Consider the following 18,025-nt stretch of genomic DNA (forward strand, 5'->3'; position numbering starts at 1 on the left):
CTCCACTCTTGAAGGTTCTGACCATGAGCCAGGGTACATTTCCATCAGCACTGGGCTCAAACATGTGGCCTTTACATATGAGCCCCCCTAGTGGGTATTGACAGGCAACGAAGGGCATTACAACTGAGCGGGTCCAGCTTCTCTATACCTACCCCCACCCCCCTGCCCCATGACAGCCAGGCAATGGTGACCAGGGCTGTGGCCAATCTAATTTGTTGAACCCCCCTCCCCCAATTCTTCCTTAGCCCCAGGTGCAAGTGAGGCCAATGAATATCCCAGTTGCCTGCCCACAGACCAACCAGCTCAGTACAGGCGAGCATTCACAGTTAGGCTCCTTTCTCTGGCTAAGTGCCAAAGCAGTTGAGCCAATAAGGAGCTCCTGTGTTAATTGATCATCTTGACATTACCTGCTGCTGCTCCGAGACTGTGTTCTCACTCTCAAGATGTAGCAAGAGACAGAGAGAAGCATGTTGACCCATGCTGGAAATACAAAATAAATTCCCAGCGAGCCATCCAACGCAGCACAGAAGGAGGCCGGCCAGTCAGCCCATCATGACCCTGCCAGCTCTTTGAAAGAGCTATCCCATGAGTCCTACTCTTCTTGGCTCTTCCCCATAGCCCTGCGAATTTTCTCCCCTTCGATTATTTATCCACCTCCCTTTTGAAATTTACTGTTTCCACCGCAGAGCATTCCAGATCATAATCCCATGTTCCTACAATAACTCACTGCATCAGAACAATTCTCTCATCTCACCTCTGGTTTCTTTTGCCAGTCGTTTTAAATCTGTGTCCTCTGGTTACGGAGCCTTCTTCCAATAGTAATAATTTCTCCTTATTAATTGTCCTTATTTACTCCATCAAAAAACCTTCAGAATTTTGAATGCCCTTATTAAATTGCCCTACGGATAACAACCCCAGCTTCCCCTGTCTCTCCACAGAACTGCAATTAGATTATTGACCTTGGAGCCATTAACCTGTTTTTATCACGGGCCCAGAGGGAGCTGCTTCCTTGTGGGTCCCGTAGCCTTGACACTTGCTTCCCCATTTTTCCCGTGCCCCTTACTGACATTAGAACGCAAGGGAATACTGACCAAGACCAAGCCCAGGCCCAGGCCCCTGGTCAGAGTTGATTATCTGGCCTCTGCTGCAGCCCTCAGTGGGATGATTGACTGAGGAGCAGTAGCCAAGAGTGGAGGCTTGGCTCAGCCTGATTCCAGGGGTAGGGGATCAGTGGAAGGAGGTAATGCAAATAGAACAGAGGGGAAGCCTCCCTTTTCTAGAACAAGGGTGGAGTGGAATGGTGTAGGAATTAAACATTGCTAAAACCTGGGGTCAGATTTATCTCTCAGGCCTGAATGCTTCTCACATCTGCTGTGTCTGAAAGAAAGACTTGTATTCACGACCTCGGGATGTCCCATAGCATTTCATAGCCAATGGAGTGCTTTTGAAGTTTAGGCGCTGTTGCAATGTGGGAATGCAGCCAATTTGCACAAAGTAAGCTCCCAAAACAGCAATGTGATAATGACCAGATAATGAGATGTTGATTGAGGGATAAGTATTGGCCAGGACACCGGGACCCTATTCTTCTGTGAAATAATGGTCGCGGGATCTTTTACATCAACCCAAGAGGGCAGATGAGGCCTCAATTTCATGTTCCATCAGAAAGGTGGCACCTCTGACAATGCTGCGCTCCTTCAGTACTGCACTGCAGTGGCAGCTTTAATAATGGGGCACAAATCTGTGGAGAGGGGATTTGAACCCACACCTTCTGACTGAGAGGTGAGAATGCTACCCATTAGCTGCACCTGACAACTCTAGACCAGTCTCGGTACAGCTCCTAGCTGCAGAGTTGCGGCCTCGCACAACTATCCGTTATTGAACTCAGTTAGTACCGAATTTGCAGCCTTATTCAGAAGCCTCAGTATTGGTGTCTCTCTCCTGGAGCAGGACGACCCGATTAAGTTCCCCGGACTCCGCTTGGTACATGCTGCCTCCAAGGGTTATCACAGGCGAGAGCTCATCTGGCCTCTGCACCTGATCAGTGCTCTTCCCATTGGCTGCTGCCATATGCCAGTTTGCCAATGATTTCCACATCTCACACAAGCCTTCCTGTCCCCTCTCTGAGACTGCCAATGAGTGTTGATTCAGGGATAGTCTTGCATGACCTGGAGTGATGGCTGCCCAGCTTTGGACAGAGTCCACCTGGTCTGTGAGGTGACTGGCCCAGGGTACAAACCATTGCTCCATTCCTGCTCACTGCAAGGTGATACTGTTCAGAATTTTTAATACTAGTCCCCGCATTAGCTCCCGGGGGTTAATCCCCCTGGACCATTCACAGTCTGTTGATCCTTACCCCCTCGACACACCTCACATATTGGCCCTGAGGATGAACCACTGAGAGGTGTCTCTTCCCATGGAACCCATACTCCCTGCATTGTGCCCAACCACCCAGAGCACATGTCTTTCCCTCTGGTACCCAGGGAATCTCACTGGGTAATTGTTCCCAGTCCAGATCAGCATTTCCAGGAGGGGTGGGGGGAGGAAAATTGAGGAGGAAAAAGGCAGAGAATTTTTAAATTTTTATATCGTCATTCTAAAATAAATTAGCAGAGCCAAGAGAACAAGGATAGACAAAACACTAAGCTCAGAGCAAATGTTGCGGGGCAGCATTAATAACTGCAGGATATCAAAGTGTGACCGAATCAGGCTAATACTTTCATCCTGAACTGCTCCATGCAACTTATCGGGAAGCACACTTAGAGTAGTCATGTAGGCAAACAGTGCAGCTGTTTTACACATTTCACTGTCCTCCAAACAGCAATGAGGTGAAAGACCACTTAATTGCTTTTGCGTCTGTCGGTATGGGTTAAAGGAAGAATGTTGGCCAACGACTCAGGTGAGCCAAGCAGCCTCCTCCAGTTCTGTGCTATCTTGTGTTTCTGAGAACAGCTGGCGAGTAGCCTAATAGTCCCACGGAGAAGCCTCGCGTCCACCCCCACCCCCACCCCCACAACTCTCCCTAATCCAGGAGGCTTGCTGCTGATTGGACCACCACAGCCAAAGGGGACTGGAGAAAATTGAGGTGAGGGGGCAGAGTGGAACACAAGAGGAGGTGCTGATTGCAAACGTGGTGTGGATACTGTAACAATATTGCCCATCTGCAGGCGTCTAGAAAGTATTTAATGTGGAGGAGGCGATTCCTCATAGAACCCGCACTCCTGATTAGAAATATTAATATATTACTCGATTACCATGTGCTAATCAAATGTGTATGTTCAGCTTGAATGTACAGAACCGGAAGACTAAAAAGCATTTATTTGCTAAATGTGATCCTGAATCCCATTAAAAACACAAAGGAGCAGATCGACCTGCCCAGGGAACTGAGGTTTGATCCAATAATTTGCGACCAGTTGAAGGAGGGAAGTTTGTTTTGAGTTTAAAGGGGACGTCTGCCTGAGACTGCCTGGTTAAAAACAAACCTGCCTTTCACAACCTCAGAATGTCCCAAAGTACTTTACAGCCAACAAAGTACTTTTTTTTTGAAGTGTAGTCACTGTTGAAATGTTGTAGGAACTTGGCAGTGAGCTCTCCTGCTCTTCAAAAGAACAGCGTAGAATCTTTTACATCCAAGAAAAGGCAGGGGAGGTTCTTGGTTTAACATCTCAGGCTGAAAGATGACACCTCTGACAGTGCAGCAGTCCCTCAGTACTGCACTGGAGTCTTGGATTAGATTTTGTGCTGAAGTCTCTGGAGTAGGACTCAACCCCACGACCTGTTTGTACTTGATGTCCAACTTTAAATAGGGCTGGGGGGGGTGGTTAACGTTTGATTATTTGATGCAATGAAAGATGAACTGCTCAGCATTGAAGACCACAAGGCTCCCTGGTCTGGCTCCCAGATGATGCCTGTGTTAGTCGATGTGCTGCAGTTGCCACTGTTGGTCCCCCTCCCAGGTGAGGTATGGGTTGCTGGATATGATCGTGGTCTGCGACTTCTGCTGGGTAACTGTGTGAATGTTGAAGGGAGGGCAAGATCAAGCTCAGTGACTCTGCCTTTTTGGAGGAATAGTCAAACATTCATTAGCACGGCCCACACACAATTGATACCCATGGTTAATGAGGGTCTGGAACGGTAGCCCAGGAAGATTTGATACCTTTAGGAGTCAAAAGGTAGAGTTATGGGGAAGGTAAGAGTGTGGAGAGATTAGGGAGAATTGCATTTGTGAGGGCCCAGCACATAGGGAAGTATCTTATCCCTATCTACACTGGACACACTCCCTAGGGTTACAGCTCTGGAAGGTGCTAACACCTGCCCACAGCCTCCTCCCAAAAGCCAATCCATTTGAAACAGTGACACGATTGCTGTAGAACAGCAGATAGTATCTAGTTTCTGAATGAGTTAAATTGGCCGCACTGTAATGGCAGAGGACAGTTTTTGGAAATACTCTGGGCTCCCTCAGCCTGCTGGAAACCTGTCAGCATCACCTTGGAGATCAACAGTGGAGGGAGGCTCTTCAAGAGTAAAGACATAACATTCTCTTCGGTTTCAAAAATCCTTCACACAAGTCTTCACCGTGTCTGCATTTCTCCTGAGTATGTTAGATTTTTAAAAATTCATTCATGGGATATGAGTGTTGCTGGCTAAACCAGTATTTATTGCTCACCCTAATTGCCTTGAGAAGGTGGTGCTGAGCTGCCTTCTTGAATCGCTGCTGATTACAAGGTACATTCATAATATGACCTGAATGCAGTAAAACGTTAAAAGGCACTTAACAGGAGCGTAATCAAACAAATGATGTAAGAATAGGTGACCAAAAGCTTGGTCAGAGAGGGTAGGTATTAAGGAATGTCTTGCAGGAAAGAGAGGGTAAGGGAGAGAATTCCAGAGTTAAGAATCGAGGCAGTGGAAGGCATGGCCACCAGTAGCAGAGCAATTAAAATCAGGGATACACAAGAGGCCAGAAGTGGAGGCGAACAAGTTAAGGGAGGGTTCTGGGATTGAAGAAGATTACAGAGATAGGGCAAGGTGATGCTGAGGCTATGGAGGAATTTAGAAATAATGGTGAGAATTTTAATTTGGAGGCTTTGCTGGACTGGGAGCCAATATAGGTCAGTGAGCAGTGATAATGGGTGAATTGTACTGGTCTCAGAGGGTTTGAGGATGTGATCTTCACATGAGGTTAAAATGTCAGAGTAATGTATCTAAATTTGCTGATGATACAAAGTTGGGAATGCCAGCTATGAAGAGGACACACAGAGGCTGTAATGAGATACAGACAGGGTGAGTGAATGTCAAGGTGGCAGGTGGAGTATGATGTGGGGAGGTGTGAAGTTATTCACTTTGACCATAGGCAGGGAAAAGCAGAATATTTTTTAAAAGGCCAGAAATCTGTAAGTGTTGATGTTCAGAGAGACCTGGGTGTATTCGTACAAGGAACACAAAGCATACTGATACCACAAGCAATTAGGAAGGCAAATGGCATGTTGGCCTTGATTGCAAGGGGTTTGGAGTACAAGAACAAAGGAGTCTGGCTACATTTATATTGGGCTGTGGTGAGAACATACCCTGAATACTGCGTTGAGAGATGTTTTCCCTGGCTGGGAATCTAAAACACCGGAGCACAGTATCATAAAGGGCTGATCATTTGGGACTCGGGTGAGGAGAAATTTCTTCACCCAAAGGGCTGTGGAATGTCCATTGTTAAATATATTTCAGGCTGGGACAGAGATTTTTGGTGCCTCAGGGAATTGAGGGATAAGTGGAGTTGAGGCAGAAGATCAACTATGATCGTATTGAATGATGGAGCAGGCTCGAGGGGCCATGTGCCCTAATTCTGCTCAGTCCAAGCTCGAAATGGAAGTAAAACACACGAATTGCCATCTGGTGCAACCTTTTATTACAGGAGAGTAATAACATTATAAAGCAATTGTGTCACTGACTGGAATTGAGCACTCGGAAGGCACCAGCAGATTAGCCACAACAAGCACCACTCAATCCATACTGACTGCTAACTAGTGCAATGCTGCGGATGCGTTGTAGCGTGAGGTGGGCTATGTGAAATCTTCATGCAGGGGGCCTGATATTTCTTTATTGATAATCCAAGGGTGGGTGCAAGGCCAGGGAGCCTCATCAAAAGTTGTGAGCCTTGGTAAAATCACAGCCACCATCGGTGCAGAAATAAATATCCCAGAGGGGTTTATACATGTGGGTGCTAAGATGGAGCAGAAGATGAAGAGGACTGACCAAATGTTTTGGCAGTGAAGTGGGTTTGAAGCAGGAGGGAGCAGTCTCGATGGACAGGAGGGAATTCAGAGTAGCGTTCCCCAGCAAAGCGTGGTCTCCAGTGGCGCGGTGAAGGGAGAGGGTGAGTTTCAGAGGAGGGTCAGACTCCAGAATGGAGTGTTGACAATGACAAAACTGGGGGTCAGAGCAAGGAAAGAGTATTTAAATTCAACAAGGGATGCTGGGCCAGAGGAGGAGTTCATATTCCATGGGGGGTTTGATCTGCGGAGCGCTGCTCGATAGATTTATAGACAGACTATTTCAGGAATTGGAGTGATGGATGAACAGTTAGTGGTGTGAGATAGGACACGGGCAGCAGAGTTCTGGGTGGGCTGACGTTTACAGAGTGTTGGAATTGTGAAGTCTAGAGGTAGCAAAGGCATGGATGTGGGTTTCAGCAGATGAGCTGAGACGAGGGGCAAAGATGGGTGGTGACTGGAGACTCCGCCAAGGAGGTGGAAGAGAATTTGGTGTGGGTGGGGAGAAGGCGGACAGGCGCCCAGGATCTGCAGAGTGAAAGGAGGGACAGTCTATCAGCAGAAGTCTAAGAGCTAGCCTGTGGAGTTAACTTGGACCAGGGCCTTGGATGCTGAGCATTGGTAGTGGTTGGCGCTGATTAAGGTGAGTGAGTCACACTGTGGGGATTTGCCCTGAAGGCAGCAGATCACTCTGGGGTGAGATCAGCTACCCAAGTGGCTAAGGTATGTGTGTGTGTGTGTGTATTACAACAGTATTTGAACTTGGGAGTGCGTCACAGCCAAGCTTTCCCCGGTTGCACGTGCTCCTGTCCGCAAGGGGATCATTGGACAGTGATCAGGAGCCGTCACCCTGGAGGTTTCTATTCCACCTCCACCCAGGAACACCTGAGGCCAGTTTCGGAGCTTCTGCCCCAGTCACCACCACCCCAGCCAAAATGAGCTAACTGGGCCTGGGGGTTGGGGGGAAGGGAGCCCAGGATCGAATCAGAGACCTTCTTTGTTTGAGTGGCATGGTACAAGTGCCCAGGAAACCCAGGAGTTGACAATATGACCTATTCCTGAAGGTTTCATCACATGCCACCTGATGTTGCCAACCAACCCTACTGTGGGTCACCCAACATGTCTAGCCTAGCGACACTCTGCCACCCCGGAACCATTTGGAACGTTTGCGCATGCTCCCTCCCTCGTTGGATGATTTTTTTGACTGCCAATGAAAGTGCCTTTTGCTCCCCATCTCCAATATTTTCATATCTTGTTAAAAGCGTTCCAGCAGAATGCAAACAACACTTAAGTTTTATTAAAACGCCATTATGATGTTACTCCCTGATTTGGCTTGCAACCACATCCTGGAGATTAATTCCTGGAGAGTCCAGGACAATCCAGGAGAGCTAGTAACCCCCAAAACACACCAGTTCTTATTCTGTGTCAGCAGGGGTGGGGGGAGCGAAGGGTAACCGTGTGTCAAGAAATCCCTAAAATCAGGTGGCGAAACAGACTGTCTTCAGGGTCCGGTGATGAGCTTTCGCTGGAGTGTCTGTGTGTTCGATTCCCAGGCGGAAGACAAATCTGTTCCAACCCACTGCTTCTATTCAGCTGAAAACAAGAAAGAAATCAACAAGGATCTGATCGCGTAATGCAAAAAATATTTTTCAACTTGTGCAGTAGATCAGTGTACGGGGCCATAACTGTGAGATAGTCACTAATAAATGCAACAGAGAATTTAGGAAGAACTTCTTTACTCAGAGAGTGGGGAGGTTGTGAATGAGACAGTGTTTGACCGTGTGTGGCACCGAGGAACCCTGACAAAACTGAAGTCTAGGAGTCTGGAAGCAATCTCCCAACTGGTTGGAGTCATACCTAGCACAAGGGAAGATGGTTGTGGTTGTTGGAGACCAATCATCTCAGCCCCAGGATATCGCTGCAGGAGCTGGATTTCCTAAGACCAACCATCTTTAGCTGCTTCATCAATGACCTTCCCTCCATCATAAGGACAGAAAGTGGACATGTTCGTTGATGATTGCACAATGTTCAGTACCATTCATTCAACAACTCCAGCTACAGAAGCAATCTGTGCTCACATGCAGCAAGACCTGGACAGCATTCAGGCTGTGGCTGGTAAGTGGCTTTTAACACCACACAAGTGCTAGGCAATGACCATCTCCACCAAGAGAGAATCTATACATCTCTCCTTGAATTCAATGGCATTACAATTGATGAAACCCCCACTATCAACATCCTGGGGGTTATCATTGGCCAGAATTTTAATTGGACTATCCATATAAACATTGGCTATAATAGCAGGTCAGAGGCTGGGAATTCTGCACAGAGTAACTCACCTCATGACTCCCCAAAGCCTGTCCACCATCTACGAGACACAAGTCAGGAGTGTGCTGGAATACTCCCCACTTGTCTGGATGAATGCAGCTCAAAAAACCCTCTAGAAGCTTGACACCATCCAAGACAAAGTAGCCCCGCTTGATCAGCACCCCATCTACCACTTTCAACACACCCTTCACCACTGACACACAGTAGCAGCAGTGTGTACCATCTACAAGATGCACTGCAGGAATTCACCAAGGCTCATTAGACAGCACCTTCCAAACCCTTGACCTCCACCATCTAGAAGGACAAGGGCAGCAGATAGATGGGAACACCGCCACCTGGAAGTTCCCCTCCGAGTCACTCACCATCCTGACTTGGAAATATATCGCCGTTCCTTCACTGTCGCTGGGTCAAAATTCCATAATTCCCTCCCTAACAGCAGTGTGGGTGTACCTACACCACAGGGACTGCAGCAGTCCAAGAAGACAGCTCACCACCACCTTCTCAAGGGCGATGAGGGATGGCAATAAACTCTGGCCCAGCCAGCAATGCTTGCACCCCATGAACAAATAAAAATATTTCTACACAGGAGTAACTGAGGTGAACAGCATAAATGCATTTAAAAGGAAACACATAAGGTGGGAAGGAATGAAAGGATATATTAATGGAGGTGAGATAAAGTAGGAGGAAGTTTGTATGGGGCATAATGGCTTGCATAGAACAGATGGGCCAAATGGTCAGTTTGTGTGCTGTACACTTGATGTAAATTTGTAGAGAAAGTGAATCAGAGAGGGACAGTCACTCTGTTAACAGACAGCGACAGAAAGGATTTATCTCTGAACGTGTTCCCTTCAGATCTCTCTGCTCTAGAGTGAGGGGTATTGAGCCTTCAATGTTGTGGCGAGAGGCTTTGCTATAAAACAGTCAGGCAGCTCTGAATTACACTGTGAGCATAAACAGGAACAGCTTCGCAGGATTCAGGCAAACTTTGAATGAGGCCATTGATTGGCTTGTGGCTGGGCACTGGAAGTTCATCACTGGCACCTTGTGGCAGCATTTGGGCATTGTAAGAATTGCCAAAACAGTCATGATATGGATTTAAACACATGCAATTGCAAATTTACTTCATCCAAATGATTCTCACTCCCCACCCTGTCAGGGAGATACCTATACATTGACTGGTGTTTCTCAGTCCCCCTCTCTCAGGACACTGACTTGTGTCTCTCAATCCCTCTCTATGGGAGACATCAATACACTGACCTGTGTCTCTCAGTCCCTCTCTCAAGGAGATGTCTGTACATTGACCTGTGTCTCTCAGTCCCTCTCTCTTTCGGAGATATCTGTACACTGACAGGTGTCTCTCAGTCCATTTCTCTCAGGGAGATATCTGTGCACTGACTTGTGTCTCTCAATCCCTCTCTATGGGAGACATCAATACACTGACCTATGTCTCTCAGTCCCTCTCTCAAGGAGATGTCTGTACATTGACCTGTGTCTCTCAGTCCCTCTCTCTTTCGGAGATATCTGTACACTGACAGGTGTCTCTCAGTCCCTTTCTCTCAGGGAGATATCTGTGCACTGACTGGTATCTCTCAGTCCACTCTCTCTCAGGGAGATATCTGTACATTGACTGGTGTCTCTCAGTCCCCTCTCTCACAGGGAGATATCTGTACACTGACTGGTGTCTCTCAGTCCCCTCCCTCTCAGGGAGATATCTGTACACTGACTGGTGTCTCTCAGTCCCTTTCTCTCAGGGAGATATCTGTACATTGACTGGTGTCTCTCAGTCCCCTCCCTCTCAGGGAGATATCTGTACACTGACTGGTGTCTCTCAGTCCCTTTCTCTCAGGGAGATATCTGTACATTGACTGGTGTCTCTCAGTCCCCTCCCTCTCAGGGAGATATCTGTACACTGACTGGTGTCTCTCAGTCCCCTCTGTCTCAGGGAGATATCTGTACACTGACAGGTGTCTCTCAGTCCCCTCCCTCTCAGGGAGATATCTGTACACTGACTGGTGTCTCTCAGTCCCTTTCTCTCAGGGAAATATCTGTACACTGACTGGTGTCTCTCAGTCCCCTCCCTCTCAGGGAGATATCTGTACACTGACTGGTGTCTCTCAGTCCCCTCCCTCTCAGGGAGATATCTGTACATTGACTGGTGTCTCTCAGTCCCCTCCCTCTCAGGGAGATATCTGTACACTGACTGGTGTCTCTCAGTCCCCTCTGTCTCAGGGAGATATCTGTACACTGACAGGTGTCTCTCAGTCCCCTCCCTCTCAGGGAGATATCTGTACACTGACTGGTGTCTCTCAGTCCCTTTCTCTCAGGGAAATATCTGTACACTGACTGGTGTCTCTCAGTCCCTTTCTCTCAGGGAGATATCTGTACACTGACTGGTGTCTCTCAGTCCCCTCCCTCTCAGGGAGATATCTGTACACTGACTGGTGTCTCTCAGTCCCCTCCCTCTCAGGGAGATATCTGTACATTGACTGGTGTCTCTCAGTCCCCTCCCTCTCAGGGAGATATCTGTACACTGACTGGTGTCTCTCAGTCCCCTCTGTCTCAGGGAGATATCTGTACACTGACTGGTGTCTCTCAGTCCCTTTCTCTCAGGGAAATATCTGTACACTGACTGGTGTCCCAATTTCCATCGCTGCACTGTTGGTGTACATGCCTCCACCTGCCAAGACCCTAATTTCCAGAATTTCCTCCCTAAACCTCTCTGCTTCTCTTTCCTGCTTTAAATACTCATTGAAACCCGCCTCTTTGAATAAATTTTGTTTGATTGGGATGTTAGGATCTTTTACTGGAATAAAAGGTGTTATATAAATGCCAGTTGTGGACCAATGGTTCTGCAGTGTTATGTTCTTCAGTTGAAGTTTACCGTTGACAGTTAGCTGTGCGCTGGAACGTGCCTTGCCCGCGGTGAACTTCACCGTTCCGCTCATGTCCGGGGAGGTTTGGCTGAGGATCAGCCTCTGGATGGTGCCTTTGTTCTCCACGTGCACCCCATTCCCATTCTGGAGGAGCTGTCCATTCAGGCTCCACTGCGGGGGTCTGATCACAGGCACCGACACTTCACACTCCAGCTGGACCCCCTGAGGAGCCATCACCTCCACATCCACCAGCTCCTTCACCATCCGAATGGCCTGTTCTGCAAGGTAATCAGTGTGGCGAAATCTCATTGCAACGGAACTCATGTTTTCCCCTGTCTCCCTGCTCCTTCCTTTTTCTTTCTGCCACTCCTCTCTTTTTCTCTCTCTTTCTCAGGCTTTCTGTTTCCCTTTCTTCCTATTGTATCTGTGGAATGTAGGAACGGGAGGAGGCCTTTCAGCCCCTCGAGCCTGTTTGCCCTTTCAATCAGATACAAGTTTTCTCTTTCATTGCTGGGACATGAGCATCGCTGGCTGGGCCAGCATTTATTGCCCATCCCTAGTTGCCCTTGAGAAGGGGGTGGTGAGCCGCCTTCTTGAATAGCTGCAGTCCAGGCTGATCTGTATCTTAACTCCTTCCACCCACCTTGATTCCAGAACCCTTAATCCCTACCCAATAAAAATCCATCAGTCTCGGTCAAGTGACCCCCAGCCCCATCACCTTTTTCAGGGGAAGAGAGTTCCAGATTTCCACTCCCCTTTGTGTCCATTCAAGCTCCACTGTGGGGGTCTGATCACCTGGGGATCTCCCCTGGGGAGGTAGTGGCGTAGTGGTGTTGTCACTGGACTGGTGTGCCACAGGCCCAGGGTAATTCTCTGGGGACCTGAGTTTGAATCCCATTACAGCAGATGGTGGAATTTGAATTCAATAAATATCTGGAATTAAAAGTCTAACGATGACCATGAAACCATTGTTGGAAAAACCCATCCGGTTCACTAATGTCCTTTAGGGAACGAAATCTGCTGCAATAGACTTTACCCTGCAATTTGAGAGGAAGAAGCAGGAATCAGATGTAACAGTATTACAGTTGAATAAAGACAACTACAGAAGCATGAAGGAGGAGCTGGCCAGAATTGACTGGGAGATGAGCCTAACTGGAAAGACAGTCGAACAGCAATGGCAGGAGTTTCTGGGAGTAATTTGGGAGACACAGCAAAAATTCATCCCTAGGAATAAGAAGCATGCTAAAGGGAGGACGAGGCAACCATGGCTGACAAGGGAAATCAGGGACAGCATAAAAGCTAAAGAGAAAGCATACAATGTGGCGAAGAGCAGTGGGAAACCAGGGGATTGGGAAGCCTACAAAGACCAACAGAGGACAACTAAAAAAGAAATAAGGAGGGAGAAGATTAAATATGAGGGTAAACTAGCCAATAATATAAAAGAAGATTGCAAGAGTTTTTTTTAGATATATAAAGGGTAAGAGAGAGGCAAAAGTGGACATTGGGCTGCTGGAAAATGACGCTGGAGAAGTAGTAGTGGGGAACAAAGAAATGGCGGAGGAACTGAATAGGTACTTTGTGTCAGTCTTCACGGTAGAAGACACGAGTGACATCCCCAAAGTTCAAGAGAGTCCGGGGCAGAGGTGAGTATGGTGGCCATTACCAAGGAGGAGGTGCTAGGAAAACTGAAATGTCCAAAGGTGGATAAATCACCTGGACCAGATGGATTACACCCCAGAGTTCTGAAGAAGATAGCTGAAGAGATAGTGGAGGCGTTAATGGTGATCTTTCAGGAATCACTGGAGTCAGGGAGAGTCCCAGAGGACTGGAAAATTGCTAATGTAACCCCCCCTGTTTAAGAAGGGAGTGAGGCAAAAGACGGGAAATTACAGGCCGATTAGCCTGACCTCGGTCGTTGGTAAGATTTTAGAGTCCATTATTAATGATGAGATTTCAGAATACTTGGAACTGCATGGTAAAATCGGGCAAAGTCAGCATGGTTTCATCAAGGGGAGGTCATGCCTGACAAATCTGTTAGAATTCTTTGAGGAGGTAATGAGTAGGTTAGACAAAGGAGAGCCAATGGATGTTATCTACTTGGACTTCCAGAAGGCCTTTGACAAGGTGCCGCACAGGAGGCTGCTCAGTAAGATAAGAGCCCAAGGTGTTAGAGGCAAGGTACTAGCATGGATAGAAGATTGTCTGTCTGGCAGGAGGCAGAGAGTGGGGATAAGGGGGTCCTTCTCAGGATGGCAGCCGGTGACTAGTGGAGTTCCGCATGGGTCAGTGTTGGGACCCAACTTTTCACTTCATACATTAATGATCTATATGAAGGAACTGAGGGCATCCTGACTAAGTTTGCAGATGACACAAAGATAGGTGGAGAGACAGGTAGTATTGAGGAGGCGGGGAGGCTGCAGAAGGATTTGGACAGGTTAGGAGAATGGGCAAAGAAGTGGCAGATGGAATACAGCGTGGGGAAGTGTGAAGTCATGCACTTTAGTAGGAAGAATAGAGGCATAGCCTTTTTTCCAAATGGGGAAAGAACTCAGAAATTTGGAGTGCAAATGGACTTGGGAGTCCTAGTCCAGGATTCTCTTAAGGTTAACTTGCAGGTTGAGTTGGTAGTTAGAAAGGCAAATGCAATGTTGGCATTTATTTCGAGAGGACTAGAATATAAAAGCATGGATGTGCTGCTGAGGCTTGTTAAGGCTCTGGTCAGACCACATTTAGAATACTGTGAGCAATTTTGGGCCCCGTATCTCAGGAAGGATGTGCTGGCCCTGGAGAGAGTCCAGAGGAGGTTCACGAGAACGATCCCAGGAATGAAATGCTTAATATATGAGGTTCGTTTGTGGACTCTGGGTCTATACTCGATGGAGTTTAGAAGGTTAAGGGGGGATCTGATTGAAACTTACAGAATACTGAAAGGCCTGGATAGAGTGGACATGGGGAAGATGTTTCCATTAGTAGGAGAGACTAGGACCCGAGGGCACAGCCTCAGAGTAAAGGGAAGACCTTTTAGAACAGAGATGAGGAGAAACTTCTTTAACCAGAGAGTGGTGAATCTATGGAATTCATTGCCACAGAAGGCTGTGGAGGCCAGGTCATTGAGTGTATTTAAGACCGAGATAGATAGGTTCTTGTTTGGTCAGGGGATCAAAGGTTACGGGGAGAAGGCGGGAGAATGGGGTTGAGAAACTTATCAGCCATGATTGAATGGCAGAGCAGACTCGATGGGCCGAATGGCCTAATTTCTGCTCCTATATCTTATGGTCTTATGGTCCTTACCTGGTCTGGCCTACATGTGACTCCAGAGCCACAGCAATGTGGTTGACTCTTAAAAATGCCCTCTGAACAAGGGCACTTAGGGATGGGCAATGAATACTGGCCTAGCCAGCGACACCCACATCCCATGAATGAATAATTAAAAAATGTAAGTGCTTCCTGATATCACCCCAGAATGCCCTGGTTCTAATTTTAAGGTTATTCCCCCTTGTTCACCCCCCAACCTGCCCAGTGAAATAATTCCTCTCTATTGATCCTATCAGCTCTTCAATCATCTGAAACACTTTGATTAGATCTTAATCTTCCAAACTCGAGAGAGTACAAGTCTGGTTCGTGGAGCCTGTCCTCGTAATTTACCCCTTTGAGTGCCAGAAGAGCTGGCACAGGCGTGATGGGCTGAATGGCTTCCTTTCATACTGTAAGCTTCTGTGCATCTGCACATCACACTTAAAAGGCCTGGTTCTGATTTGCCTGTGCCCTCCTTCAGTAGCTACACCATGGGTTGACCTATAGCCACCAAGTCCCTGGGGGAGCTGGACTGTGATTGTCCGACATACCTTCCACCAGTACCTTGGCGGATGAGCAGTCGTCAAAAGCGTCGCAAGTGTAGGTGTCCTCATCCTGAAAGCTGACGTCGTGGATGACCAGTTGGCGGTAGCAGTCCTCGCTGCAGATCTCGTACTTGCCCGTGGGATGGAGCTCCTCACTGCCCCGGTACCAACGCACCCTGGCCCGTGGCTTGGAGACCTTACACTCCAGGATGACCTTGTGTTTCTCCAGCGCTGTCTTGTCCCGCAAAGGCTTCACAATCTTGATCGGCAGCTCTGAGGGAGAAGAGGCACAGTGCGTGACACCAGAGGACCCGTCAACTGCAGAAGACTCCATCCTTTCGCCCTCGCTTGCTCTGGATGGCTTATGCCCAACCAAGTGAGGGAGAGTGGTCACTGTGTGGCCCTCACCCCAACCCACCCCACCTCATCCCACCCCAGGAAAGATGTGCAGTTCTCTAGCACCTTCGACAACACCAGGAAATACAAAAGCATTTTGCAAGTACAAAGCACTTTTTGTTTAAAGTGTAGTCACCGTTGCAATATAGGAGAAACAGCAACCAATTTGCAGACAGCAAGCTCCCACAAGCAGCAATGACATAAATAACCAGATAATTATTTTTTTAGGGATGTTGGTTGAAGGATAAGTATTGGCCCAGGACACCGGGGAGAACTCCCCTGCATTTTTGCAAATAGTGCCACAGGGACCATTTACATTGACCTGAGTGACCTCAGTCAAATATCTTATCAGAAAGACAGCACCTCCTACAGTACTGCACTCCCTCAGTACTGCACTGAGAGAGGCAGCCTGATTATATGCTCAAGCCTCTGGAGTGAACAGTTCTCTTTAACCCACAACCTTCTCATTCAGAGGTGCACGCTGCCACTCAGCTGTAGCTGACCAAACTTACAGGAGTGGCTCCCATCCTTAAAAATAAAGGGAAATGGGACTTAGAATGAAGTAGCTGAAGTACCGTTAACATCTAGACGAGCCACAGACTCGACGTTCTTGGCTGTGAATCGGATCTCGCCAGCATCCTCTGCCCTCACCTTGCAGATTAACAGGAAATGTTTGGTCCCTGGAAAAATGAGACAGTAAAAAGGAAAAGTTGGCTTTCCATCTGGCAGTAATCTGTTACCACAGCTCAAGGTGCTAAAGTGACCCGGGCCAGGTAATCATTGTACACTGGGAAGGTTGAAGAGCAAGGGTCAGGCAGGTCATTGAAGTGCATCAACACCAAGTTCAATTCTGTTCTCAGTTGTATCCAAAGAAACATACATGTAAATATATGTATGCATACAGCATGGAGTTAGATACAGAGTAAACTCCCTCTACACTGTCCCCATCAAACACTCCCAGGACAGGAATAGCACGGGGTTAGATACAGAGTAAAGCTCCCTCTACACTGTCCCCATCAAACATTCCCAGGACAGGTACAGCACGGGGTTAGATACAGAGTAAAGCTCCCTCTACACTGTCCCCATCAAACACCCCAGAACAGGTACCGCACGGGGTTAGATACAGAGAATGGCTCCCTCTACACTGTCCCCATCAAACACTCCCAGGACAGGTACAGCACGGGGTTAGATACAGAGTAAAGCTCACTCTACACCGTCCCCATCAAACAATCCCAGGACAGGTACAGCACGGGGTTAGATATAGAATAAAGCTCCCTCTACACTGTCCCCACCAAACATTCCCAGGACAAGTACAGCACGGGGTTAGATACAGAGTAAAGCTCCCTCTACATTGTCCCCATCAAACACTCCCAGGACAGGTACAGCACGGGGTTAGATACAGAGTAAAGCTACCTCTACACTGTCCCCATCAAACATTCCCAGGACAGGTACAGCACGGGGTTAGATACAGAGTAAAGCTCCCTCTACACTGCCCCCATCAAACACCCCAGGACAGGTACCACACGGGGTTAGATACAGAGAATAGCTCCCTCTACACTGTCCCCATCAAACACTCCCAGGACAGGTACAGCACGGGGTTAGATACAGAGTAAAGCTCCCTCTACATTGTCCCCATCAAACACCCCAGGACAGGTACCGCACGGGGTTAGATACAGAGTAAAGCTCCCTCTACACTGTCCCCATCAAACACCCCAGGACAGGTACCGCACGGGGTTAGATACAGAGAATAGCTCCCTCTACACTGTCCCCATCAAACACTCCCAGGACAGGTACAGCACGGGGTTAGATACAGAGTAAATCTCCCTCTACACTGTCCCCATCAAACACTCCCAGGACAGGTACCGCACGGGGTTAGATACAGAGAATAGCTCCCTCTACACTGTCCCCATCAAACACTCCCAGGACAGGTACAGCCTGGGGTTAGATACAGAGTAAAGCTCCCTCTACACTGTCCCCATCAAACACCCCAGGACAGGTACCGCACGGGGTTAGATACGGAGAATAGCTCCCTCTACACTGTCCCCATCAAACACTCCCAGGACAGGTACAGCACGGGGTTAGATACAGAGTAAAGCTCCCTCTACACCATCCCCATCAAACACTCCCAGGACAGGTACAGCACGGGGTTAGATACAGAGTAAAGCTCCCTCTACACCATCCCCATCAAACACTCCCAGGACAGGTGCAGCAGCACAAAAATGCCTCCCGGCTCATTTATCATCCCTAACTTTGGCCCAGTGAGGGGGGTTGTGCACGTATTCTGCCAACATCAGACTCTGCTAGACTCATGGATAAAAGCAAAATTCTGCGG

The 18,025-nt window shown here is 48.1% G+C and overlaps 1 protein-coding gene across 2 annotated transcripts in view; it reads right to left on the minus strand.

Moving 5' to 3' along the window:
* Nucleotides 1-7,764: 7,764 nt before the first annotated feature.
* Nucleotides 7,765-18,025, minus strand: part of LOC121284840 (obscurin-like protein 1) — a 106,307-nt gene continuing 96,046 nt past the window's right edge. For both annotated transcript variants that reach the window (XM_041200629.1, XM_041200628.1), the window contains 4 exons: nt 16,269-16,373; nt 15,304-15,570; nt 11,467-11,736; nt 7,765-7,853 (listed from right to left, as the gene is read on the minus strand). In XM_041200629.1, coding sequence (XP_041056563.1) covers nt 7,846-7,853; nt 11,467-11,736; nt 15,304-15,570; nt 16,269-16,373 — 650 coding nt within the window. In that variant the 3' untranslated portion in view covers nt 7,765-7,845. The remainder of the gene's footprint in view (nt 7,854-11,466; nt 11,737-15,303; nt 15,571-16,268; nt 16,374-18,025) is intronic.

Source organism: Carcharodon carcharias, chromosome 12 (assembly GCF_017639515.1).
Source record: "Carcharodon carcharias isolate sCarCar2 chromosome 12, sCarCar2.pri, whole genome shotgun sequence".
In the NCBI taxonomy this organism is placed as follows: Eukaryota; Metazoa; Chordata; class Chondrichthyes; order Lamniformes; family Lamnidae; genus Carcharodon; species Carcharodon carcharias.